This window comes from Aphelocoma coerulescens, chromosome 3 (assembly GCF_041296385.1).
Source record: "Aphelocoma coerulescens isolate FSJ_1873_10779 chromosome 3, UR_Acoe_1.0, whole genome shotgun sequence".
In the NCBI taxonomy this organism is placed as follows: domain Eukaryota; kingdom Metazoa; phylum Chordata; class Aves; order Passeriformes; family Corvidae; genus Aphelocoma; species Aphelocoma coerulescens.
Window position 1 is genome coordinate 59,949,018 of NC_091016.1, and position 27,948 is coordinate 59,976,965.

The following is a 27,948-nucleotide window of genomic DNA, read 5'->3' on the forward strand; positions in this document are numbered from 1 at the left end:
ATTAGTTTATAGTAGATAACAGAATAGAGCATAGTTTTGGAGCAATTCTTTACTGTCAGAACTCCGTAATCTTAAATGTTACAGAAGCTTTATGGTTCACTGGTTTATAGTTCAACCAAACAGCTGCAAATCTTAGCTCAGATTACCAAACTGCCATGTAAGAGATAGGGGCTTTGTTTGTTTCAGGTGGTACAGCTAGTTTGGCACAAAATCACAACTGGATATCTAAAAGAAAAACTAGTAGGTTGAAAACAAAGTTAACAACAGTTAGCTTCATCCTTTGCAAATAGTATAACGATTGAATGTGAGCACTGTAGTCAAGCTACTGAAAAGAAACCTAGTTCACATGCCAGCTTCATACTGGGAGCTGAGAAAAAAAGGATGTTGATTCGAACTTGAGTTTTTACATACCTGGGTATAATGATTTTGATTTAATCCCTGTCCGGTAAATGCTTCGTTTAGACAAATTCTTTCTATACCATTTCCTTACTCTTTGGAAGAGCTCAGAAAAAATGTAGGCTAATTAAAGAGCAGATTGACCACAAATGAATCATTAAAATGGAAATACACAAAGTACTGTAACATTTCCAGAACTACTTTAGGTCTGCATGCATATTCTTAAACGTTATCTCTGTTAAAATTCAGTTTGGAAGAACATCAGTGTCATCTTTACTGGAATCGCCATTTTGTATTTTTGGACTCTATAAAAAAGAAATCTTGGTGCATTAGTCACAGACAGTGCTCACCAAAATCTAAACAGAAGATCTGATAAATTGTAGACTTCATTAGGCTGGTATCAGGCCAGATCTTGAATCATATTCACAGAAGCTTGTCCCTAAGGCAAAAAAGGCAATTTTTGTTAAAAGTTGTACTATCCTGGACATCATCTCTGCAACACACTGTAAAGTAAACCACTATCTCCAGCACTCCACCACTAAGTTCAGTAACTTAGATCACAAAGAAATCTTACAGAATAGGGCTGTTCATGAAATAAACTGGGTTTCACTTCAGTTAGTTATTCTTATTATCCTTGTATTCTTTTTCTCTTTTTTTTCTTCAAAGTGAAAAGGTGGGTGTTTGCTCATTTACTCTCTTTTTTCCTTATTTTCCCCAAATGACAAATGCCCTTCTATACCCGAGTTGCTTCATAACATTGATACTTCACTGGAACTGCAATGAAATAATTTCTTCAGAATATTAGCGTGGAAACAGATGTTCCCAGCTAATGCCTGAAGTAACATCGTTGCCCTGATTGGCCTGTATCCAACTACTTGTTGTAGCTCAACACTAAGCTCTACTCTGACAGTGGTGGTTCTAGTTTGCAGGAAGAGCTTTTACAAGTCAGCACAGGAATTAGAGACTAGGAGCAGGGTGGTGAATTGTGTGATACACATGCAGTAAACTAGCACTGAGTTCTGTGTTGCTCTTGAAAGGTTCTTGCCTTTCTACATCCACATGCTACTGTGACTTTTGCCAGCTGTGGTTGTGTGGGAAAGCTAGCATTAGTCGTTGTTGAGTGGGCTTTTATGGAAAGCAGCCTCTAAATAGCTGATTCACGCCCACCTAAAAACCCGATGTATGAAGGCATTGTGTAACCTAAGAGCAGTAGTAAAGTTTTCATGAATAAATATTTATCATAAATATATTTTTCTTACCCAGAAGGACACAGACTTGAGAAGTTGTTCTTTGTGTTTCCATACGTGCATTTTCATTGAATCATTTCCTGAAGTAACTTTTGAACCTATTGAAAACTTAACTAGATTTGACAGGAAACTTGTAGTCTAAATTTACTAAGCTTTTACAAGTTTAAGGGAAACACATGAGCATGCAAGAGAGGGAAACCCCAAGTACTGCCTTAAGGAAGGTAAGAGACACAGCATGAATTCACCACCTGTCTAATCTTCTTACTGATCTACCAGCTCCTCATCATGCAGCAACAGGCTGCCACAATGCATTGTACAGACACTGGAACCTGAAATGATACTTGCTGCCTCTTTTTTCCCAGCCAGTGGGGAAAGTGCAGGAGCATTTGGTGAGGGTACAGTGGGGGTGAGGTCAAGGTAGGAGATATGCAGGACAAACTATATTTGGGTTGGTTAAAGTGTTTTGGTAGGGGAGCACAGGTCTTTGTGACACTGCTATGGGTGGTACAAAGTACAAAATCTATAGCATAACAGGCTTTTTCTCTTTTCATGATGTCTCATTTAGAATAAGCAGTCCACTTGCAATACATGTGCAGCTTCTGAATTGCATGTCAGATACATGTAAAACAAACTGTAGAGAAATGAGGGAAAAGTTATACTTTTAACAATTCCAGTGTTAAAAAGTTTAAGAAAATGCACTCATATAGGTTTTGGGGTGTCTGTGATCAGTGCAGATGTGATGAAGTTATGGCTTCATACAAGATATGGGTAAAAGTAGCAGTTCTAAGTGACACACCTGTGATTGTACAGGCTGTACCAACCTGTAAGGGACTGTAAAAGCCTATGTGGTTGTCTGGGCCATTTTTTAAGTTCATGCTGCTAATTGTGTAGATACACTTACAACTAAAGTAATGGAAGCACGCCTATTTGTGCTGTGAATGCATCTTCACTTTGCTGTATAGCCATCCTACTGTGGTAAACAGTTTCTTAGAAAAATTGCAGTGCCTTCTCAGTCTGCAGAATGTGATGGAAGTTGACTCTGAAGAAAATACTGTTGTCACCATGGTGGTTTTGGAAGCTGTGGTATAGAGAGTGTTTCTCACTTTGGATTGCAAAGTTGTTATGAGAACCATCATTAATTTTTAATTAATTAACATCATTAATTAATCATCATTAATTAATTAATGGTTCTCAGTCCTGAAACGGAACATTTTTTGAGCTTTCACTCATATTTATTTATATATTTTAAAAAGTACCAAAGCTCCCAGTCAGTGTGTTGAACTCTAAGTTGCAGTACTCTTAACCTCTAAACTGCTTCTGACTTTTTACAGCATGACTTCATACAACCACCATATCGTCCTACTGTTCTTAAAATTGATCAGAAAGTCTTTTTAAAGTTTTTATTCATGTAGATCTAAAGTTATCTTCTTTAGTTTTCAGTTATGAGCTTCTGTCTTTCAAGAACTAGTAGAGAGCTAATGTGGTAAGGAAGGCTAACACTATTACTTAAAAACAACAAAATTTGTTTCCTTACCTTCTTATAAACAAATGTGGGAGCATGAAATTGCTGAGATGGTCTTTTGCTCCTCTGTCCTGCAAAACAGGTTGTTTATTTTAGATCTCAGGTACTAGGAAAAAATTAAGAGGATTGTTGCTATGGCATAGCCATTGTGCTGATACCACTCTCCTTGTTTATGAAGGAAATAACATCTACATATTAAACAAACTGACCCTGCTAACTCCAGTGTTTGCTATTTTACCTGAATTGGTTTGAACTTACAGTACTTCCAGTGTAGTTGGTCGGATAATGAGCTGTTGTTTTTAGGTATTGTCACTTTTCCCAATAAGAGCAAGGCAAAGAGACCTCTGTGATTGTTACAGAAGTAGTAAAGTGTATAATTGACCCGTGTGAAAATCTGGGCTGTAGAAAATTTGATTACAGCTGACAGCCCACAAAATGTGCTGTGGTGTGCAGCCTGTGGACTTTTCTCAGCAGTATATACAACACAAGAAAGAGGAACAAACCTTTGTTTTGTGCCATCATATGGGGTCTTGTCAGTGTGTTACCCTCTGAAGGTTCTGGGTTTGAATTGTTTTTTTCATGACTGAGGTGTCTTTTACCTATATTTTAACCCAAACCACTCTTGCATCTCTCATACTTTCTGTTAATTGCATAGATGGACACTGCATCTATTGGGACAGTAGCTGGGAGAAACACAGTACTTCAGAATTGTTATTTTCTAAGTATTTTTTATCAATCAAGGCTCAAAACAAAAATTGCTTTAAAAATATGGACTAGTGGAATTAACTGTGTAATGTAGCTGATCTGTGTAGTACAAATTTGTTACTAAATTATAATATTAAATTCTGTTTTCCAGGAACACAGTCTCAAATTTGAGAATGTGCATGACTGAGATCTCTAAATGAATGTGTAACTTTTATTTAAATAAAGACCCCATAGTTAATGATACCAAAACCTGAGAAAAATCATAAATTGTGCTAATATCTTTCAGGGATAAAATTCCCCAGCCATCAAGAAATATAGCAAGAGTATTCTAGCCTACATTTTTTCTTCTCTTTTAATAATGTCCCAACGACTGCTCCTTGGTGCCAACTTTGATCTCAGTTTCTGCAACAGGACGCAAAGATGGCTTTGCCCAGTGGGGTTTAATTTATGCAAATCAGCAGATGGCTTTGCAGGAGTATGATTTGTTATGTTTTCTAAGTGGATGAGTTTGCTTTTTTAAATACCCTGGCAGTGACAGATTTGTCAATATCTTGCATTATATTTTTGAAATGGCCTTTCAATTACTTTAACTGTGGTTTGTTTGATTTTTTTTTTCTCTTTCTCTCCCTCCTTTATCTCTCTAGATTCTGGGACTTTTCCAAGCCTAATCCTTTGCTGGAAACAGTTGAGCATCATACTGAATTTACATGTGGTCTGGATTTAAGTCTTCACAACCGTGGTCAGGTAAGAGCTGGAATGAATTTACTTTTCACTTGCCTGTTACAGCTACTGTGGTCATGGCTGGGCTGCAGGACTCAGACCCTGAATAAGTCACCCTGTTGCAGTAAGCTTCTAGAAGTGAATCTGGCTGAATGCTAATTAAATAAACCTCATTTCAGGTCCATTTTTATTTGTAAAGCAGTTCCTTGCATTGGGTAGGAGAGGAGGGCGGGACAGACAAGATTGTAAAATCAGATAACTGAAAGCCACAGTGAGCTCTGGGAAAATGATGTATTTTGTTTTGGAAGGAAGAGTAGTAGAGTCTAGAATGCTAAGCTGAGATCCAGAGCTTTCTTCCATCTGCTTAAATTGTCAAGTTAAATATTGGTAGTGTCACACATGATGCCTAGACCTGGTTTGGCATATGTTTGGAGAACTAGGGGAGGCTTAATCTGTGGCAGAAATTTAAACCCCTCAGCTATTCATGTGAATAAGTAGAACCTGTTTTATCAGTGGCACTTATTTATGTACTAGTTCTGTAAGGATTCCCCTCTCCTTCTATTGCTGCAGTTGTTTCTATTTTGTAAACAGAGGATTTTTTTATTTTTTTGTAATACGAAGTGTTTTTTTCAGACAAGAAACTCTGAAAAACTGAAGTTAATTATTTGCTTTAACATGAGAAAGCCTTTAGTTTTCACACAAAAATTACTGTAATTGTATTAACCGATCCTAATGCACTATTTAATGTGCCAGAGATATAATTTGTATTTAGATTCTTCTCAAATTCACAGTAAAATGAATTTTTTACCCCAGATAAAAATTGTAACATCTGCATTCCACTTCTGTTTGGACAAAGCAAATTAAAACCATTGCAATTTCTGCTGGTAAAAGGACACAGGAGAAAGGTGTAAATTTGGCAAAATACTTCACTTACTTCATGTGGAACCATTCCAGCCAAATGATAGATTGATGGGTTTTCTACCTGGTTGATTTTTCCTTAAATTCTGTTGCTTCAGTGGTGCTGCAATAACTGCTCACAAGGTCGTGCTGTGAACCACATAGGGGAATTTGTAAGGCTGAAAAAAAGTTTTCAAGGTTCAGATTGTTTTTCATCAGTGCAAGGCAAGAATACTTAAAGGCCAGTTGCTGGGGTTGGAAACTTCATCCCAAGTGATTGCACAGATGTGATTTTGTCTGCACTGGGTCCAGAGGGAGCAGCAAGCATAGCGTAGCATTTAGGGCTTCAGTCCTACAGCAGTGCATGTGCTGAGCCCAGCTCAGCTTTCCATGAAGCTGATAAGGGTTTTGCATTTGATCTGAATGAAGAGAGAAGATTTTTTTCGTTCATTTTGTATTGAGAATGTGATTACTTTGAGTATAAGCCCACTGCTTCATGGTAGATAATGAATTGAAAGAAAACTGCTGCACATGCACTTGTATGTTGAAAAAAAGGAAAATGATGGTGTGCATATCTATCAACATTAGGACATTTGTGCATTCAGGTATCTTTTTTCCATGCAGAAATTCTACAAGTCTGATGTTGGACTTAGTGCACGAATCTGTAAATCTAGGGTACATATCCATATTTACTGTGTGCCAATGTGCGTTCCAGCCAGAAGTTTGGCATTTGCAACAGCTTTGATATTCCTCTGGTTTTTTCCATTGAGTTGATTTAATGTATTGTGAGGGTTGGATATCACAGCAATGCAAAATGTGAATGTTGTTTTTTTTAAAAGAAGTTTAAAAACCTGTGATAAAATTAAACTCTCACTAAGTTAAAGAGTGAACACAAGGTAAACATAACCCCCATTTTCAAAGGAAGACCCATGAAACACCACCTTGAGTACTTTGTTCAGCTCTGAATAGGACATGGATGTGTTGGAATGAGTCCAGAGAAAGGCCATGAAGATGATCAGGGGGCTGAAGCATCTCTCATATAAAGACAGGCTGAGAGAGTTGGGGCTGTTCAGCCTGGAGAAGACAAGGCTCCAGGGAGACCTTGTAGCAGCCTTCCAGTACCTGCCAGGATCCCCTACCAGGGATCCTCCAAGAGAGCTGAAGGGGAACTTTTTACAAGGACAAGGGGTAATGGCTTCAAACTGAGAGATCATTGAGTTAAGCAGGTATAAGGAAAAAATTCTTTACTGTGAGGGTGATGAGACACTGGAACAGCTTACCCAGAGTTGTGGATGGAAGCATTCAAGGCCAGGCTGAAAGGGACTTTGGATAACCTAATCTAGTGAAAGGTGTCTGGGTGCATGTCAGGGGGGTTAGAACTAGATAATGTTTAAGGTCCCTTCCAGCCCAAACCATTCTATGATTCTACGAACACCTGCTGAATAGTTGCTTCCAGTATGAGCCCTTGGAGTCTTTCCCTGGCTTCTGCATCTATCCAACACAGATTATTTGCTTAAATTTTATGCTGCTGTTTCCAACATGTAGGTTGCCTTTATGTCTGTTCTTTATCAATCTGATGATGAGCTCCATTATTTGTTTTCTTCATGTATTTGCATGATTTGTGATTTTCACTGTGTGCTTTATAAGGAGTTATGAGATTTGAATTGCTTCTCTCCTCGAGGGAGAAAGAGAAGGATCCAGGGAGAATGCAGGGTATTTTATTTATAATGGACAAGCTATTCATTTATACTCAAATTAAGTACCATTCTGGTCATTAACCTTTGCTTTCATTCTTAATGATATTTTTTGTTGTCTAGACAGACTTATGTTTTCTTTGGCTTTGCACAATGAACTTAAGCATTTTTGAAGTATTTTTTACATGTCAAGGAAAAAATTATCTGCACTACTGAAAGTGTTCAGAATAGATACTGTGATTAAGTAGCTAGTAATCTAGGAATTACAAGACATTCCTGTGGAACTGACTGAGCTTTGCACAGAACCCGCAGGCAGAGAGTAGGTACATGCAGACAGGCTGGTTCTTGTATTAAGGGAGGCAACATGTGGAGAGAAATCTGATCATAAGGAATGTGAAGAGACCCACTAGTATTAGCTAGATGAAAAAAAAACTCCTTCATACTTAATTAAATATTCTAGTATCTATTTTGGATTATCTGCCTCTATGTAAAGTAGGTGTTTTTTGAAAGCTTTGAATTTTAAAAATCAGATGTTTGCTTTGAGTTTTTTTTCCCCACCATAATGTTAGTGCTAGGTTCATAGAAGTTTGAGACAACAAACAAACTTTCAGGTGCATAGAAAAATGTGTATTTTTCAGTGCAAAGCATTAACAGAAATGATCATCAATATATTCAGGGTATTACTCTGTTAAACTGCAAGTGCTGATGTGAGAGTTTGCCAGGCATGTTTTCCAGGAGAAAATACAACCAACTCCAGCTTTCAGCCAAAGTAGCCTGGGCACACATGAGAACAGTGACAAGACTGTAAGCACCAAAAATCTTTTAAATTTGTGATGATGTATAATATTAAGAACTGAACAAATCTGTTTACCCTGTCAGCCAAATTAAGAGTATGCAGTTTTTTAAACCAGGTAGTTCTTTCCAAAGTTTAGGGATAAGAAAAACAACTAAACTTTGCTTCCTTGTATACACACTAGATAAGCATAGGTTGTATGTAGGGATTAAAATTGGTAATCAGCTATAAAGTATTCCTCACTTGGGGCTGGTGATGCTAGACCACATAGTGGAGTTGTGCTCTGTAGCTCACTGGATTTCTTACTGCTCTCCTGATATTTACTGTGAATGTTCTAATGAATAAAAATATAATACTCCTTTAAGACATCTCTTCCTGGGATTTTGCTGTGTTTACATTCATGTTTACATGCTGTAGGTAACTTCCTTTGATATTACTTCTGCAGCTTTATTTAAAAACAGCCTTTTTCTTCTGTTGTAGGTTGAATGCCATATGGGAGTAATGAATTAATTTTAAATATCTTTAGGCAATCCATTAATGACACAGATAAAAAGTACAGATCCTGCAAACATTCCCTTCTTGTCTTGATTCTGAAATTATTTCCATAAGTATATAAAGAATAGAAGATACACATGTATCATGAATTTCTTTAAATCGTGGACAAAAAGATACCCAGCCCTTTCTGTTGCAGTTCTAAAACTATTTTGCCTACCACAAATGTAAAAAAACCTGATGCTCTGAATTTCGTCTGAAAATCTTTTTTAGCTACATCTCACATCTCTTCTGAACTATGTAAAGCAGCCAGTGGAATGTATAAATTACTGTTTTGCATTGATTCAGGCTTTCTGTTGTGCTGCTGAGAACAGGATTAAGTATCTACTGGGAACAAGATAGAAATCTTTCCATTTCTCTTACACTTCTGTGCTATGAACAATGGCATTCCTAAACTGCAAGGATACATGATTTTCAATGGGACTGATGGCAAGTGGTGTAGTGGCTGAGAGCACTTGGTATGTGAAAAGCACATTTAGACACCTGTGACGTGCCAGATCAGAACAGGACTCCACAGTAGATGGTGCTGAGGTGCTCCCTTTGGAAATGTTCAGCTCCAAATGAGAATGAACCAAGTGTCAGTTCTCTAGTTTAAAATAATTTGTTATCTGAATGCATGCTGAAGTCTAAGTTTTAGAATAACTTGTGTACAGCACAAATAGTGATCACTTAGGATTTGCTTCTGTTGTGATTGTGTGTGTTTGAATCATAATTACACTACATATAGGCAGCTGTCTGTGTAAATTGCTATTTCTGTCAACAAATTTGTGGGGGGGGTTGTTTGTTTGTTTGTTTGTTTTGGGTTTGTTTTTGGTTTTTTTTTTTCTCTAATCCTCTGGCTGCACCTCCTTTTTTTCCCAATTCTCCTTCCCATCCCACCTGACGGGGTTGGGGTGAGTGAACAGCAGCGTGGTACTCAGTCGCTAGTGGGGATTAAACCATGACACACACAACACCCCATATAATGGAGACAGTGATGGTACCAGTGTGGTACCCGTGGCTCTTGTGCTCTCTGTTACACTTGGCCTTGTGATTCGGCCTTCCTGAACCTCCACTCTCTGCTTTCTAAAGCTGTGGTGTGTCACCATCATGTTGTGCTGAACCGCAGTCGTCTCCTTCCTTGCACCTGGCCAGGGGTACTTTGAGCTGAGAGGGGATGCCTGCATCGGTCTGTTGATCAGATGAAACCGATGGTATCCTGCATCACTAAAATTTTAAAGGCTGTAATGTCTTACTAGTAGGAGGGAGGTCATAGCCAAACTGTGTACACTTGAGCTTCATGCCCTGAAGGGAACTTGAAATCTAGTTCTAAATTCATCCAGCTTTATGGAGTAATTTTTGTTCATTGTCAAGTTTTGGTGTGCAGGTTTGTTTTGCTCCTTGTTTTCTTTGTGCAGCTTTTGCAGTGTGCTCCATTAGCTGTGCCAACACACGAAGCAGAAGGGACAGGAGGGGCTGCAGAAATTGGCTTAACCAGTATAGCCAAATATAAATGCAGATGATGTCTCTAGTAAGGCTGTTTGGCTATGTATTTTGCTGTTCATTTAAATTAATTGTGGACACTCAAGAGGCCCAGGAATGTTGATTGTTCCATATAAAAGTGGAGTTAGTTACATCTTGTGGAAATGTACAGAAAAAAAGACTTTCTCTGTTTTTTTCTTTTGATGGCTTGCTCTTATCTGTTACACTTAATTACCAAGGACCTGATAGCTTCCACCCAGCTGTTGTGGCTATCCCACTGCTATAATTATAACACTATTTGTACTTCACTTTAGTGTCTCCTTATGCTCCTTCTCTAGGATGCTACTAAAGATATGCAGTTTCTTTGATTCTTTGAGATAAAAAGAACCTACTTACCTAATTCCAGAGTGGATTTTTTCCAGAAAATACCAGATTTTACCAGCTGCAAGTGCTAAACCAATCTGAACACCTTATTGAGTTGGAGGGGCTAAAAGAAGGTGGTATTTCTTATTGGTGCTTCTGGTATGTCTTTCCCAAACTGTGAAAACTAAACTTTCACTGTGTAAGTCAAAGCTAGCCACTCATGAGTAATGGTCACTCTTTGCATTATCAGCAAAAGTCTCTTGGGGTTTGGAAAGGTTTCTGTCAGGCATCACAATTCTCTAAAAGCTGCAAGTGTATGGAGAGGAAAATCAATTTTGATACTGAAGTACTGGGAAGGGTGGGAGACAGTAGTTTCTTACTCAGTAAATGTGTTGCTTGTGCATTGTATTTGGTGCTGTGGCTTAGAAATACTTGCTACTTCTGTGGGCCCTATCTTTTAGTCAGTGTAGTGGAATATGTTTCTCTCCTGCATGACCAGTAAATGTTTGAGAAGTCCCAGTGAATTGCCCTAGGGAAGCTCCTAGTAAGACAACAGGATTTTGCAGCTGTTACTGTTTGGCTTATGATTGTTTGTGATTATATCCCAAAAGGAAGGAACTTCACTCTGAGCTGAAGGATGGAAGATTGGATAGGGTCACTGGAAAACACAGTTTTCACTGATGTAAATTGACTGCATTTGGGGTCACCAAGGTCAGTATCAGCACAGAAAGGCATTTTGCAGTTCCAGTGTATCTTGTACAGAACTTAAAATTGACTTAGCAATTAAGCCAGTTCTTGAAAGACTGAGGTGATGTCTTTCTCCTAATTTTTAGAGTACAGAGGAATTGGTAGAAAATCTGTGGAGATTTCAAGGACTTTTCTCTAACCTGCAACTCACATCTCTGTTTCCTTTACAACTTACAACTTACTTTACTGAAATGCACACTTGGAAGACTTGCCTTTAGAAATGTGTGGCATGACTTCCAAGTCATCTTCCCATTGCCCATGTCAGACCAACAGAACAAATGTTGAGACAGCTCTCTGCTTCTTAGATCAGTTCTTTGTGACATATCTTTGCAATATGAAAAATAATGCCCCTGAAGTCTTTTACCTTTTTTTTTTCTTAAGAAAGAAATGAATTTTTAAGCAATATTTGGAACATCTAGATCTTTATAAGAAGTTCTTTGAACCTAGATCTTTATAAGAAGTTCTGCTCTGGGGGTTGTTTCATTATTTCCAGTGTCTTTACTGGAAATAATAATTAAATCAAGGTGTTTTTTTTTTTTTAAAGTAGATTTAAAATAATATTGGTGTTACTGCAAATTGAAAATAGAAAGTTTTATTTGCAAATAAAACTTCCACTGTGTAAAGGTTGCATCGTGCAGTTCACTCTGGCAACTGCTAACCAAGCAGGCCACAGAAGTGGTCTACATTTTCTAGAAGAAAATAGGTATTGAATGAATTTAAACTCATGCATGATCCATTATGCACTTGACCAATTAGTTTCAATGTTCACCTGTGAAAATAATCTGACGAGTAGCATACCTAACAGCTTGCTTTATCTTCACTTAATCTCCATCCCACATGCTTAGAGGATGTTCAGGATCCCTCAAAAATACGTAATGATGATATAAATAGACCATTAAATTCTCTTTGAGGAGACACAGAAGATAAGACACTAAAAGAGGAAGGGACACACAACTAATGGGAGTCAAGAACTGAATATTTTTTCTGCTGTCTCTTCTACAGAAAAAAAAAGACAGGTCTCATTTGAAAATGGGATGGGGAGAAGCTGAGAAATGGGTCTCTCTCAGGCACATTTATATATTATTATGTGATTCATTATGAGCACTCTGGAAGCTCAATGGCACCAAGATAGTTCTGGAGATATTAATCTAGAGAGGGCTGTACTTTGTTATGGTTAAACCCTTTCATAAAGGGTAATTGAACTCTTAAGTTTTTAGTTGTTCTTTTGAATATATTTAATCTTGATTAGGGCTTGCAGATTTATTGTGCCTTCAAGTACTGAATAAAAAAGTTAGTAGCTAACTTGGGAGTTTTTTCTTGTTCTCTTGCTTCTTCTGAACAGTAAAGAAGCAGAATGTCTTGCAGGTAATTGCACTAGACTGAATGGATTGCCCTCGGGTGCTGGAAAAGGTCTAAGTATATTGCAAGGCAAGATGATTGTGATGAATGGGAAACAGAGGGCCTGTCAAGGGAGTAAATCAGTTAGTGAGTCAGTGGAAATGGCTCTGATAAGTGAATGGATGTCAGTATTAAATCAGTTGGTGGAAAACATTGTTACACTCTGGGACAAGGATAAACATTTCAATAAAATACAGGATAGCTGTTTAGTTGAGTTGAACTATGATTTTCTAGTCAAGCAATTAGGTTTCTAGATTATTGCAGTTTTTTGTTTGTTTGCTTGCTTTTTGGCTTTACTTGAAGAGAAATACGGTGATCCCCACTTTTTGTGCTTGCTTTTGTATCTTTGCTGGCAGATAAATTGGCATGATATTTATTCTGCAGTAGTAACAGTATAGTACCTTTAGTGTATATACTAGTACCACAACTTTGCTACTGAAATAAAAGCATTAAAGGCAAGTAATAAATGTCATTTTGTTAGACTGCCTTTGTTCCATGTAGCTTTAGTTGCAATGAAAATTACCAGGCTTAGAATGCTTCTTCTATGTGTGTTATTTCTTGATGTAGTTTACCAGTCAGTGCGACAGAGAATATTCTTGTTTTACAGTTAAGCTCTAGTTATTCTCCTTTTCTCTGCATAGTTAATAGTTAAAAGTTGCTATGGTAAAAGTGCATTATGTAGTTACAAGAGTATTCATAAATGATAACAGAAGTTGCATGACATACAAAATATGCCATGCAAAGTAGTCAATATTACAAGGATATTGCAATTTATACAGTTCTTCGCAACTGAAATAAACTGTCCTCTACTCTACTGGCATGTCAGTTAAAAAAAGAAAAAAAAATCATGCACCCTCTAAAAACTGAAATGAGTGAGATTTGTTTGAATCTCAGAGTAAAATTTGTCCCCAGTACAGCAGACAATTTTTACAGGAGGACAAATTTCCATCCCTTCATGTTCCTAATGGCAGGGACTTTTATCAGGTATGCAAATAAAGCATGAGTCCGTTTTCAGTTTTCCTTTGTCTTCATCCCACCACAGGAGGATTTTCTCCACCTGTCAGTAACATCATCTCATTAATCAACATACAAACTTGAGGATCTTACACTTTTTTGTATGCTGTATTTATTTGCTGTGGTGTGCTGGATGAGCCCTCATCCCAACGAAATTTCTACTTCTATTTTAATATTTAAATTAAGTAGCATTTAGTTTATTTAAAAAAAAAAGGCTAAAGAGCTTTAAAGTATGTATTATAGATGGTCATATGTCACATGAGAACTGACATTTCTAAATACTTTTACAGCATTTATATTCAATATCCCACATTCCCCTCTTCTGAGGGAAGGGCACATAACTGTCATAAGACCACTGTATAAGACAGGTCACAAGATAAAAGGCAAAGTGCAAGGAGAAGACATTTTGTAAACTGATGCAGTTGCTGCATGAACAGGTCCTTCTCTTTATCTTAGGATTCATCTTAGTCGTTTGTATTTGAGGCCGTGACAATCTCTGAGCTACAGCAAAGGGATACGTGGCACTCTCCATCAGTGAATGCTGGCTGCTGCACTCTTAGCTTACAGTTGCCCCCTTTCTCTGGCAGTCTTGGCTGTATTTTGGAGAAAGTATGGAGAAATGGAAATGCTATTTTATTTTTTAATGTTCTTCCATGCTGCAGTGTCCCAGTTTCCTATAGATACCCCGTTGCTGTACTTTGCATGTGTATTTTTCATCATGGTTTCTGGTATCAGTATTCCATTATAGACTTCCTGCTGCACAGGAGAACTTGATTCACTGTTACTTACTGTAGCTTTTGTTTTCCTCTTGTTGGCTGGCTATGTTTTCTCCTTTCATGTGATATCATTAAATCAATGAGTTGGGCATCTTATCGCAAGTGATCCTATTCAAACTCTTTTAATATCCCCTGTTTATTTTTAGTGTTGCTAGATTAAATGGTTCTATAACTATATTTGTTCAGAGGCGGTTTCAGGGATGCTAATTACATTGATAACAGGTGGGAATTCCCATGGGATTTTTTCCAAATGTTATTTCTGTTTCTTGTTTCTTTACGAAAGTAGGAAGTATTGCCTATAGAACATTGATCTATAGCTGTGGAGAATAGTAAAAAAACTGAAGTTTATGTGATTGCCAGTTTCTACACAGCATTTAGTGGAAAACGCAAATTTTCTTTTTGGTATGATTTGGGAGACTGCAATGCAGCAGAACATTATGCTACAGAAAGCTCTATTATGTCGTATGAATAGACAGACATATTGTCAAGAGTTTTTTTGACCCATTTAGATGTATATGGAAAGCACTTCAAATAACTAAGCAGAACCAGCTAAGGAAGCAATAAAAATGAATAATAGTGCAGTATAGTAAACACAAAATGGGCTAATTATAGTCTGAAATCAAATACTGTCATTGGATTTCCAAATTTTTAGTGTGCAGCTGTTCATTCTGGCTCTAGAAGAGAACAGGAATTGTAGTCTGCAGCAGAAGGAAGCTTGTTGTGCAGAGGATCCAATACTGTATCTTTTGTGATCCCAACTGGAAATGACATTGTAAAGATAATGCAATATGGATTCAGCCAGATTTACTGGCATTTATTTGTGGACCTCATCAGCTTTTCTCTTTAGCTCTCCTCTTTCTTCTTCTGTTTGCCTTAGTTCTTGCCTCCCACAATATTTTGTGAATATATATGATAGGTCATCTGCTTGAGTAATTGTCAGTGTGGTTAACCCTTTCACTTTGTTACAGACTCTAAAGTGCATTTTCAATTAATTTTCAAACCTAAAGCATTCTGTAGTCTTTTTCCTTGTATTCTTGTTATTTGTTAAAATCTTTTAACACTATAGACTTAGGTTAACCTTCTGGTTTTCTGGTTTTAAGTTCAAGCCTTCATCTGGGATAGAGCTTGGGACATGGAATTCAAAAAAGTTTCAGTTACACTCGAATCAGTCCCTGTGTTTATAATATGCCTTTGCCACAAGTGGCACCACTTCTTATCAGACTAGTGGGGTCTAGGTAGTCCTTGAAGCAACACTACAGCCCCCAGATCTCAATGTTCAGCAAATACACATCTCTCTTCTCAACAGTAGACATTGACCTCATAGCTTATCAAGGGTGAGACTGAAATTCTGGCTTAATTCTTCAGGAAACCTCCTGGCTTAATTCTTCAGGAAACCTTTTGTTCAACGTTTGTGGTTTTCCATTCCTCAGCACTAGATGTTAGGAAAATGTCTGTAACAAATTTCTGTACCTGCAAGTATAAGAAAGTTGTTCAGATCTGGTCATGAAGTGTTTAGGTATTACGGTAAAAGGATCCTGAGACTCCATAAAGAGAATGAACATGATGAGGTCTGGACTTCTGTGTCCCCTTCCTTAATTTAATTTTCAGTTATATTCTTTTGCCTATTTTGAATAGGCAAAACCCAAAGGTTTCCCTGCTTCCCTCATGGGGGAGTATGAAAAATTGGAGGTCATTAATTTTCATGTTTCTCAGTAAAGTTAAAGTTTAAAAAAAAAACAAACCAAAGCCAATTTCATTATTCTATAATTTTAAAGCACTGTCAGAGTACTAACTGGTATTAAATCCACAATATGTGTTAAGTTCCCTGTGGCTTTTGTAAAAATGACACTTGTGATGGATCTAAATAGATTTTGTTTGCTTTATAGGTGGTGGACTGTGCTTGGGATGAACTAGTCAAGATCTATACTCCATCATGTCTGGCAGTTCCTGTTTAGAAGAGAAGATGATCTGACACACCAGGAACCTTTCTCTCTTCCCCCACAACCAGACTTGTGCTAAAGTGTCAACAGTGTCACTAATCTCAGTGTCTCTTTATAAGTAAAACTGCTTGAATGGAGTGTTGTGCACTTGAACATGTGGAGCCTTTTGGGCCTGGTTTACTGTACAGGTAGTACTTGAACTAGCAAAATGTTCCACAGCTGCTCAATGGCTGAAGAGTGGCCATAGCAGATATCAGTGCTGTCTTCAGAGCTGAATCACCAACACGAGTTTGTGATCTGTCTGGCTAATAATGAGAGCAGAGGCCTGGATCTTCTTGTTCCTTATAAAGATTAAAAGTAACTGGCAGTGTGTTTTGATATAATGTCACTGTAGAAAAGAAAAGAAAGGAAAAGAAAAGAAAGGAAAGGAAGAGAAAATAAAGGCTTTTTACTGTAAAGTACTGTAATGTCAACTGAAGTTTGTATCACCAGGATGCATTTATATGTTTTGCTGTGAGTCACGTTGCATTAATTTCTTTTGCAATATGATGAATACTCTCGATTGACAGTAAATGTCATAGTTAATAGCCAGCTAATATGTTTGATCTTTTTGATTGCTGCTTCACAAAGATATTAAAGATTATTTTCGTATATTTTTCCTTTAGAGCTCTTTGAGTAAAACAGTTGATGAAGTTATGTAGAAAGACACTCTGATAATAGAGAAAATGGTTATGGAAAAATGAAATATATACAAAACTAATTGGTTCACAATCCCCAAGATTTAGAGATAAGGCAACCATCTCTTCTATTAGACTTGTCTTCTATTTTCACTTAGAAAGTTTTTCCAAGAAATACAAGAGGAATGTGGCCATATATCCAGTGTTTCTGGACCTCTGTCAGCTTGGCCAAAGTGAGAACTGGTGTCCAGACCAGTTGAACATGTATACATGCAGATTAATGGCATGATGTAAGCATAGCAGATCCAGCCACCATGGCCAAACTATTGCAGTTACTAGAATATGCACAACATGTTCTAGGTATGTTGAATACTTTGCATTCCCAGTTTGACCCCTCAGCCCACATGCTGGTACTTCCATCTAAGTTTTTTGGGGCAGCTAGAGGTGTTCACTTGTTTCTCCAGACACCTTTGAATAGTGTTTTAGGATCCAGCTGTGATAGTACTGCAGCACTCATTGGTGTATGTTAGCCTTCTCTCCTGGTTTCCTGCTAGCCTTTTTTTTTACCTTCTTAAAGCTGTCTCCGCTGTCTCCCTACTGCTGTTAACCTATCTCAACTATCATTACCATCAAAAGACTCTTTGCAGGTTGGGTCTTTGCAGATCTCTGGTCAGGTTTTCATAGTCTGCTGTTAATAAATGCTCTACCCTTCTGGGTTGCAGCACTCATAGATCAACCAATAGCAGACACTGCTGGGTCTGCTGGATGCTTTGAAGCAATGAAGGAAAGAATTCAGCTGAGCTAAGACCTCCAAGCTGCAAGGAAAGAATGATTGTTCTTGTCTTGGAGAAGAGCCAGGGAACTAACATGTGGCCACAGGGAGATATGCATATTGATGTGGTGTATAGAGCAGGACAGGAAGAAACTTTATTCTACAGCATGGTAATTTGGATCCCAATAGGATCTTCTATTTTTCGTGGTCAATGCAAACTGCCCACAGATTGACGTCTTTTTGAGCTGCATTAATAACAAAAAATAGATTTTATCTTTTTTTATGACAGTGTGCTATACCAAATTCCAAATATTTACTGCACTTTAATTCTGTGTGCTGAGGAATAATGTAGAATAAAGCTGTGCTGCATGCAGCTTTCAGCAGTACCATGGGCCATAAAATCTAATTTTAGGCATTAAAATTGATTATTTCAACTTCAGTAGTTCCTTCACTCCTGTTTTATCTCTCTCTTCTGCTTCAATTACAAGTTACTTGTCTAAGTGGAACATTTTGGTGGCAGGTGTGTATTTTATATGCACATTTCTGGGGGGACACAGGGAGTGGGATATTCCAGAATGCTGCCATAGCCTATCAGTTGGAAGGGCAAGTTTAGAAAACCTAGCGCAGGGGGGAAAATTAGGAATTCTGAACATGCACACTCAGCACATGGGTTAAATCTTCCCTCAGCTGCCTTCTCTCCCCTCATGTCCTGGTTAGCTTCAGTGCTGAGGGTTGCTGTATCCGGATTTAATTCTCTTGAAAGATGAGCACATCCAGAAGATGCACATAGTAAATAAAAACTGTGGCCTTTAATCTTCCTGTGTGATCTTTAAATTATGAGAATGTGCTGTAACATTTCTGCACTGTAACAGAAGAAACAATTTGGCAATAGTTGTTGCTGATTCTTAATTCTCAGGGAATATTTGCTATAGTTGTTTTGAAGAAATACATCTTATTTTATGACCAAAATACTAGCTTCCAATCTTTTCGTTTAGTGAAATGGTTAACAACAACAATCTAAAAGATGTAATGTGTTCTACTTTCAAACTTGCTCCTGTGAAAGATTTTGTTTTATTGAAGTCTGGGTTTCTCTTTGGTTCAAGAAACATACTGATTAATCAAGTTCTAAAGGCGTGGATTTGTTGTTCTATAATGCTATTAAATTAATTGCACATGGTATCTTTGGCTATACTCTTGTGTTCACTTTCCCAGTTAAGAAATGTTGTTCAAAAAGTAAATGCAGTGAAAGATACTGTGAGTATTTTCTAAGAAGAGTATCATAATCTTGGTTTATTTCATGTATGAATACTGGGTGATGGTCACATTTTTCCCCTGTACCAGTAAAGACCATACTTTATGCAACTTTTCCTAGCTGTGTGTCCCACCAGATCTTCATTTTCATAAAGGAAAGCTATTTTAAATTATTCTTTGTGTCTGCTTGTGCAGAGTATGTGTCAGTGATGAAGTGATCTCTTTCTTCTAGCCAAGTACAGGGCTGGCCTCAAATTTTGCTGTGTAAGCAGAGTGTACTGTGCCTTTCAGTAGTACTGCTCAGCTGTGCTCAGGGTCATGGGATGGGGAATGGATACAATTCTGCACAATTCTTCCCTGATAAACCTCATTGTTGCATTAGACTCTAATTAAAGCATATTTTCCATTACACTTTTTATAGAGATCTTTACCATTTTCATCCAAGAAGCCATTATAAAAAACTATGCCCTTAGGAAGACACCAATTTGCTGCAGATTTTTTTTTCCTCTCACCCGTGTCATTGTACCTAGGTGAAATGCAGAACTGAGCATAATTTCCATCAAAGGATGAGAGCTAAGGTGTCATAATCATCTCATAAGGGTAAGGAACCACAGAGCTATTCATTGCTATGGTTTGTGCCCCCCTGCCAGGCCAATTCAATAGAGTCAACATATGAACTGAGCAGGCACTGTTCCTTCTGGACACGTGAACAGCCAGTGTGGGGGAAGTACCTGCACTGCAGTGTCACCTCTGATGATGTCTCCGTGTCGCTTTATTCAGTTCCTCCCCAGGGAAGAGCAGAACACTTTTTCTGACTGTGGACTGGTGGACAGGCAGTGGGAGACTAGTACTGAACCTGGCCTCAGTCCATGTTGAGAAAAGGGTGGTTTGGCAAGGGACAACAGCTTCCCCTCCACCTCCCTTTCCTGTCTATAGACAAGACTAAAATTAGGAGTACCATGAGAGATGTTGCAAGAGAAGCTGCCCTTACAGCACAGGTGAGTTCCAAAAGATAGGATTTGGTACTTGAGCACTTGACTTTCCAAACTGGGAATTGGTGCAGCCTCTCCTTGAGTTCTCCATTCAGTTCTGGGCTCCACAAGGTAAGAAGGCTGTGAAGGTCCTTGAATGCATCTGGAAGCATACCTCAAAGCTGGTGAAAGGGCTGGAAGGCATGTCCTGTGAGGAGAGGCTGAGGGCTTTGGGCTTGTTTAGTTTGGAACAAAGCAGACGGAGGGGCAACATCATCACTTTCTACTGCTTCCCAAGGAGGGCAAGTGGATAGGGAAGTGCTGATCTCTTCGCCTTGGGATTCAGTGATAAGATGCATGGGAATGGTTCGAAGATGCACCAGAGGAGGTTTAGACTGGACATTAGGAAACATTTCTTTACCAAGCAGGCATTCAAACGCTGGAACAGGCTTCCTGGAGAGGTGGTCGATGTCCCAAGCTTGTCAGTGTTAAAGAGGCATTTGGAGAGTGCCCTTAACAAAATGATTTAATTTTTGGTCAGCCCTGAATTGGTCTGGCACTTGGACTAGGATGATCATTCTACATTCCTTACAAGTGAAAGAGTCTATTAAAATTTTTATGTTTCTGATACATTTGTTTCTCTGTTTCAGTCAGGGAAATATTTAGCCTCCAAAGCAGTTTTGCAGCCTGATAGTCTGCAATGTCAGAGATTCCCTTCTCTAGTTATAATTTCACTGCTGAGGTGACAAAATTGTTTCTGCCAGAGGATACACTCGGGCACAGGCCAAATTACTACAGTATTTCCAGGAAGCACAGTTTGATTTTTTTTCCATCTGCACTTACTTGGCAGAAGGAGTTTGGGTTTTTTCTCCCATATGCAAACACTGTCAAGGTGATCCACACGTTCCTTTAAATTGTGTTGCATGTGGGCTTGGGGTGAGTCCAAATAGAGGCTGATGTAAATGTGTTGGCACATTTCTTCAGTGTGTTCTGCAGCCAGACTTGGTCTCCAGTACCCATGGTTTCCTTTCCTGCATTACCAGTTTTCATCTTCAGGCACTCATACTTAATGTGTACCTCATTTCGTTTTGAAAACCTTGCCCTGTCTCCTTTACCCTGCCTGTCCTGATGAGAGAAATTGAACATGTATGATGTTAAAAGAAGACTCAAGACTATAAGGCAGCTCTGAATAAAAGTTTTCCTTCCTTTGTCTTGTCTGACACTGCAGGAGACTGGTAGAGAGGACTGGCTGCCCGAGAGAACTGCTTTTGCTTTGCCTTTTACTTAGTTGATATGGTCTATTGCCCTCTCCTGTTAAAACCTTCATCTGGAAAGCCGAGAGAAGCGATCAGCTGATTTAAACTTTACCAGGCTTTAAAACATCAGTTTTGAAAGCTGTGTGGCTACCAGTTTTTAGTGACTTCTCAAGGCAAGTTCCTCTGCTAGAACCCGGTTCTCCCTGCTTTTCTTAACAGCGGTTCCCGTCTCTCTGCCGTTGGTAGCCCGAGAAGGGGCTACCTTGGACGAGCCGGGGGCGGCCGGGTTCCCGACGCGACGAAGCCGCGGGGCTGTGGGAGGGATGCTGCCGGAAGGCTCGATAGATGCTTTTTCCCGGGAGGCCGTATACTTTTGGGGAGTAGGAAAAGCGGTACTCCCTGCTTGAGAACGCGCGGGCCTGCACTGATCTCCCCGCTTCGGGAGATGCGGGGTTTCCCCGAGGCTCTTCCACGTTATTTTCGGGCCGGTGGTACTCCGTCGCGGGCGCCCCGCGGCTCTCCCCCGCGTGGAAAGCACCTCGGTGCCCGCTCCCGCTGCCCATTTTCCAGCACCCGACCGGGGTCGAGAGGGCTTGCGGACGGCGGGGGGGCTTCCCATTCCCGCTGAGCTGGGCGTCCTCCGGAGGACATCGAGGGGCGAACTTGGAAACACGGGGGGCGGGGGCGGCGGGATGTGGGACACCTACAGCAGCGACGCAGGCACTCTGGGGATGGCGTGGGGACACACCGGGGGCGGGGAGGGGACGCGGAGAGGAGGGGAGACACGCTGGGGGCGGCGCGGGGGGGACACGTCGGGGGCGGTGGCTGCCCTGCCGGGAGCGCGTCCTGCCTCCGCCCGCCCCCTGCCTCCGCCCGTCCCCGTCCCCCCGCGCCGCCGCCGCCACGGCGGGTGGCCGGCCGGGCGGCAGTGCCGCGGGCCCCGGCGGCGGGGCCGTGCGCGGGCAGGATGCTCCGGTGGCGGGGCCGGGCGCGGGGCGTCGCAGTGGCGGTGGCGCACGGGCTGTGCTCGGGCTCGCTGAACATCCTGCTGAAGTTCCTGCTGGCCCGCTACCACTTCGCCTTCCTGACGCTGCTGCAGTGCCTCAGCAGCGCGGCGGCGGCGCTGGGGCTGGAGGCGCTGCGGCGGCGGGGGCTGGCGGCGCTGCCGCCCTTCGGGCCCCGCCTGGCGCGCCCCTTCGCCGCCGTGGCCGCCCTGGCCACCCTGCAGTCCACGCTCACCCTCTGGTCGCTGCGCGGCCTCAGTCTACCCATGTACGTCGTCTTCAAGCGCTGCCTGCCCCTCGTCACCCTGGTCACCGGCGCCCTGGTGCTCCGCGACGGCATGCCCTCGCCTGGCGTCCTCATCGCCGTCCTCATCACCACCTGCGGCGCCGCGCTGGCCGGTGAGCGCGACCGCGGCCGCGACCGTACCGGCGGGACGGAACGGGACGGGACGGGATGCGGCGGGACGGGACGGGATGCGGCGGAACGGGACGGGATGCGGCGGAACGGGACGGGACGGGATGCGGCGGAACGGGACGGGACGGGACGGGACGGGACGGGACGGGACGGGACGGGACGGGACGGGACGGGCGGCTGCAGCAGTAGCCGCTCTGTCTGGGCTTCGGGCGCGGGACCGGGAGTGCAGCGCCAGCCCGGGGAGAAAGACGCGGGGATATGGGGGGAGTGCAGCCCTGGGGGACAGCTGCGGCCAGGTGCAGCCTCACGGGCGGGCAGGTGCAGCCTTGCAGGGGTGGATGCAGCCCCGCTGTGATTGGTACGTTCTTGCAGGGCTCGGTACAACCTTTTGGAGATAGGTGCATCCTTATGGGGGTCGGTGTAAACCTGTGCGAGTAGGTGCAACCTCATTGCACCCCTACTAGGGAAGGTGCAATCTTACGGGGGAAGTGTAGTCTTACGGGAGGTGGGTGCATCTACAGGGGTAGATGTAATGTTCTGGGAGCAGCTGCAAGCCCATGGGGCAGCTGCAGCCCTACTGGGGCAAGTGTGATCTTGTAAGGGCAGGTGCAAGCTTAGGGGCCCTCTGCGGCCAGGAGGACCCGTGTTGCTTTCCAGCCGAGGCGTAGGTGCCATGGGAGGCAAAGCTGGTACTCTGTGGCCCGACAGCACTCCTGGGCTGGGGACTGCCTCCGACGACAGAGCACATATAAAGTGTGTAATTTAATCTGCAAAGAGACTGACAGGCGGCTCGGGAGGGATGCTGATGCTTCAGGGATCCCACAGAGCTCCATTGCTAGAGGGTGCAGAATGGCCAGTGGGTTGGAGGGCAGGCAGCCCGGCCAGCCAGAGCTGGCATGTGTCTGTGCTGGCAAGAGGATGCTCAGGGTTGCTCTGTGTGTGCGTGTGTGTGTGTGTGTATGTATGTGGTTTCAGCTACAAATCTTCCACAGTGTCATCATAAAAGGGAGAAGGCAATCTGATTTTGGCTGTGGGATTTAGAGGGGATATGAAAAATATTCAGTATATTTGCAGCTTAAAAAAATGAGTAAGAGATCTGTTGGGAGGCAGCATTTGGGAGAAGCGTTACAAATCCTAGGAGTTATGGAAAGTGCAATGATGCCTATTTCCTAAATATCCCTCTAGTCTGAAAAAGTGCTCTCTTTCTGTTCTATGTGCAACACCTCTATTTTTTTCTCTGTGACTCTTCTGACAGGAGCTGGTGACCTGACTGGGGATGCTATGGGCTATGTGACAGGCGTGCTGGCCGTGCTAATACATGCTGCCTACCTGGTGCTCATTCAGAAAACCAGTGTAGATAGTGAATATGGACCCCTGACAGCTCAGTATGCGATCGCTGTTTCGGCCACCCCTTTTCTCATCATCTGCTCCTTTGCCAGCATGGATTCCATCAACGTCTGGTCCTTCCCGGGGTGGAAGGACCCTGCCATGGTATGCATCTTTATTGCTTGTGTCCTGATTAGCTGTGCCATGAACTTTACCACCCTTCACTGCACTTACATTAACTCGGCTGTGACCACCAGCTTTGTAGGGGTGGTGAAGAGCATAGCCACCATCACAGTAGGCATGGTGGCATTCAATGATGTGGAGCCCACAAAGTTATTTATAGCTGGTGTTGTGGTCAACACCTTGGGGTCTGTCATTTACTGTGTGGCCAAGTACGTTGAGACCAGGCGGCAGAGCAACTATGAGGACCTGGAGAAAGAAGCTAGAGAAGAGGAGGGGAAAAGGCAGGCTGGAGACCAAGCTCTGTTTGCCATGGAGAAAATTTCCCAGGGGAAGGGGGCTGAGGAAGCAGCAGTGGAAGGATCATCCACAGGGGAGAGACAGAGTGGAGAGGAAGAGAAGGACGTCACTGAGAAATCAGCCAAGGCACTTGTGGTTCAGGGAAAATCCACCAACACACAAGAAGTGAACAGAAGCTCACTGAAAGAAGCCTATCTTGGAGTATGGAGATTGGTGAGGGGTGCTAATTATATAAAGAAGGATTATTTGATAGAAAACGAAGAGCTACCAAACCCTTAAAAAGCAGATTTGAAAACCTCTTGCTTGAGGACAGACACCTGGTTTTCTGTACAGGGGGAAAGGCAGAGCATACATTTCCACATCAATGCGTACACATCCAAATCATTCAGGATGATTTTACCTCATTGTCAAAAAGCAAAAGGTCATTGTTTGCTCATGCTTTGGGCTTGCTTTCAGCTGCTTTCAGTAAGTCACTTTAGACCCACCTCAGCTAAGGTGCTGACACTCTGCTGCAGACACAGAGAGAGTTGTGTAATGGGAAGTCACGGGGTGCTTGCCCAGCAGCTTGGGCTATGAGGGACATCAGTACCATGGAGTTACTCGGCAGTGCCAGTGACACAGCAGTGGCCTATACCTTAGATTATGTCTGGAGCCTTGTGATTTTAACATGTTTGGAGGCTCTGTCAATGTGCTTCTGTATCTGTATCCATCCAATTATAGGTACTCTACATAACTAATTCCTACAATATAAACTCGTATTAGCTGTACTTTTTTTGTGCTCCTCTGTGTCAATACAATTGCAAGAGAGCTAGAGGTTGTGCCACTTCAGTTACACTGGTATCAAATCACTCTCTTATCTGACAAACTGAGGCCCTTCAGGCCAAGCTTTGGACCTGGTTTACGTTGGGTGCTTTGTGTCTTCAGTAGAAATACATCAGTGTTGTGGTGGTGTGCATGGAGGCAGAACTAGATCTGAGCTTCTGAGAAGCTTTGATGGCAAAAGAAGGATGTGTATCTTTGAGCTTTAACTACATGTAGCATTTGGAATATTAGCTTGACTCAAATAAAAGAGTTTGGAAATGTTGGTATGTATTGATTAGAATTGGGAGGGCTATAAAAAAAATAGGGAGAAAGTGTGTGCCTTTTCTTATCCCTCCTTGTACCCTAAAGTCGGATGAATCAGAGCCTGGACTGGAACCCAGGTGTCCATCCATTTTCTCATAAGCAGAAGCTGAGAGCAGAGCTGGGGACACCAGCTCTGGAGTTCCCAGGGGTGCCTTTGCAGGCCAGTTCTGCTACATCCTGGCCATGTGTTGGTACATGGCCTCGTGTGCATCCACCCTCGCTGTCCCTGTGCTGTGCTATCCAGTGGAAGAAAGTACAGGCAGGCAGCAGGAGCTGCCGTGTGCTCCTGCAGATCCCATGGCCAAGTGCTTGGGGACTGTGATGTTCAGTGTGTTTGGCATGAGGACGTCCATGTCTTTGGTAGAAGCAGCTCCCCACTGCCCAGACTGTCTCTGTCCCCATGGGCTGCAAGGGGCAGAGCTGCCTCTCCCCTCAGCCACTGGAGCACTCGTGTGGGAAGTGGGAAGCAGGCACTCCAGCAAGGCCCCTGCTAATATGCTAATATTTTGTCCCACACCTGTTTAACTGGAAGGACTGTGGAAACAGATGTTTGAGTGTTTCTTCACCTGAGGATATCCTTTTGGTAGGTGGGGGTACTTGGGTGGAACCTTTGCTCAGACTAGACGGAGAAAAGATTTGACTCTGAGTATTTCTCACCCCAAAAGGGTGCTGTGGCCATTGCGGCCACCTTGACCACAGACTGAAACAAGTTGTTACCATTTTCTGAAGAAATGAACCAAGTTTGTAGTTGTTGTTTTTAATATTGTTATTGTTGTTATTGATAATTATTTATTATTATCTATTAAGCCACTGAACTGAAAATCAATTATTCCCACAGCCCTAATTAACCAGTGCCTAGCCTAGTGCTCTCTCCAGCCGAGCAGGCAGCATTAGCCTCACAGTGCGTTCAGTCTGAAGTGAGCAATTTGCCCAGCAGGGAATATTTGCAAAACTGCTCTCTGGGGGAGCTTGAGGTTCTTGTCAATAAATGCAGGCAGAAACATCAGGTGCTGTGGCGGTGTGTTTTCTGAATGATTGCAGAAGTTGGCTGACCTGGCATCACCCATGAATTTTGAAGAGATGGCTGTAAGGACATTTATGCTAAAAGCCTGTAGCTGCTGAGCTGGGGGACAGGGCACAGAGCTCTGTACATCACATGTTATGTATAGCTCGTGTTTGAGATACTGGCTGTATGCCAGAATACGGTTACCTTCTGTTCAAGCTCCATATGGGATCTTCTCAATAAAAGTACTATTTATTGTTTCTAGGCTAATATAATAGGGCTTTTGTTAGTTTTTCAAATGCATCCTAGACTAAAGAAGTTTGTGCCTATGACTTATAGTTGCTGTATTACTGAACTCGTTGCAATATTGAACTGCATTGTAATCATACAGATGGCTGGAGAGAAACCCACATTTCTGATCTCTCCTCACTGTGCTCAGTGTTTTCTGTCCACAAAAAACGTGGGTCTTCTTACCACCTGGATGCCAGTCTTAGATCCCATAGTGCACAGACCGTGCTTGACATGTGCTGTAGGAAGCTCTCCCCCTGGACTCTTGTTTCAGGACTTTTTCCTGGGGAGTGTTAAATGTTTTGCCAGTTACTGTTGTTGAATTATTAGTAGAAATCTGTGGAAATTCAAACAGGTTTGACTATTAAAAAAAGCTGCTGTTACAATGTTGTACATTTGCATGTATAGTCGAAATGTGATAATATTGTATTCTGTTTTTACCTGTAAATTCCCTAAATTAAAATGGGAATTTGGCAAATGCAATCCACTTTTTCAGTAACAGACACTGTCGCACAATAAAATAAAAATACTGCCTCGTGCTGAGGTATTTTAATAGCATCAGCGGAAGACTGCAGAATGAGATGTGGGAATAAAATGCACTGCTTTCCAAAAGGCTTCTGGTTTTCTTATTGTTGCTACTCCGGGGTGCCCATTTTTGCTTCATTTATAGTTATTCTTGTGCCTTTATACCATCCAAATTTCCTCAGCATGTGACCACACACTATAAATACTGTCATGGGCAGAGGGACTAAGGACAGACAAAGGAACATAGGATTCTGAAGTGCTGGGACCTCAGTACAGCTCAAAATTTCTGTGGTTCTCAGCGGTGATTTTTTGGTTACATGTTTAAGATGATTTAATGTCACTGGTGTAACTGTTATAACTCTAGAATAAATAAAAGTAAGATGATGCTCATTATTAACAGTTCTATTACAAAATCATTGCATTATTAAAGGACGTAATATTAATTTCATTTTACAATGTCAAGTATTTGTATTACCATCTATGTCACATGGCAGCACTAGGAGATGACTTAAGCATTAATTTTTCACCTGTTTTCTTTGGATGAAAGGTACGTAATGCACCCATGGCTGAAACTGGGTTGTGCCAGACCAGCCTGTGGTCGTGGTTATTGCCGAACTCATCTTAGAGCTC

At 41.6% G+C, this 27,948-nt stretch overlaps 2 protein-coding genes across 2 annotated transcripts in view; both read left to right on the forward strand.

Moving 5' to 3' along the window:
• PEX7 (peroxisomal biogenesis factor 7) overlaps positions 1-18,853 on the forward strand; it is a 43,480-nt gene extending 24,627 nt beyond the window's left edge. Inside the window, exons 9-10 of the mRNA XM_069010484.1 lie at positions 4,515-4,614; positions 16,172-18,853. Of these exons, the coding sequence (XP_068866585.1) occupies positions 4,515-4,614; positions 16,172-16,240 (169 nt within the window). The 3' untranslated portion in view covers positions 16,241-18,853. The remainder of the gene's footprint in view (positions 1-4,514; positions 4,615-16,171) is intronic.
• A 3,266-nt stretch (positions 18,854-22,119) lies between these two features.
• Positions 22,120-27,594, forward strand: SLC35D3 (solute carrier family 35 member D3). Its single transcript, XM_069008527.1, has 2 exons — positions 22,120-22,555; positions 23,827-27,594. Exons 1-2 carry the CDS (start codon positions 22,120-22,122, stop codon positions 24,654-24,656), a joined length of 1,266 nt encoding a protein of 421 aa, XP_068864628.1. The 3' UTR covers positions 24,657-27,594.
• The last annotated feature ends 354 nt before the right edge of the window (positions 27,595-27,948 follow it).

Excerpts from the sequence above, each read along its gene's own strand:
- SLC35D3 (XM_069008527.1), top strand. The coding sequence starts at position 22,120 with ATGCTCCGGTGGCGGGGCCGGGCGCGGGGCGTCGCAGTGGCGGTGGCG. Across the intron at positions 22,556-23,826 it reads CTGCGGCGCCGCGCTGGCCG|GAGCTGGTGACCTGACTGGG; the intron begins GTGAGCGCGACC and ends CTCTTCTGACAG.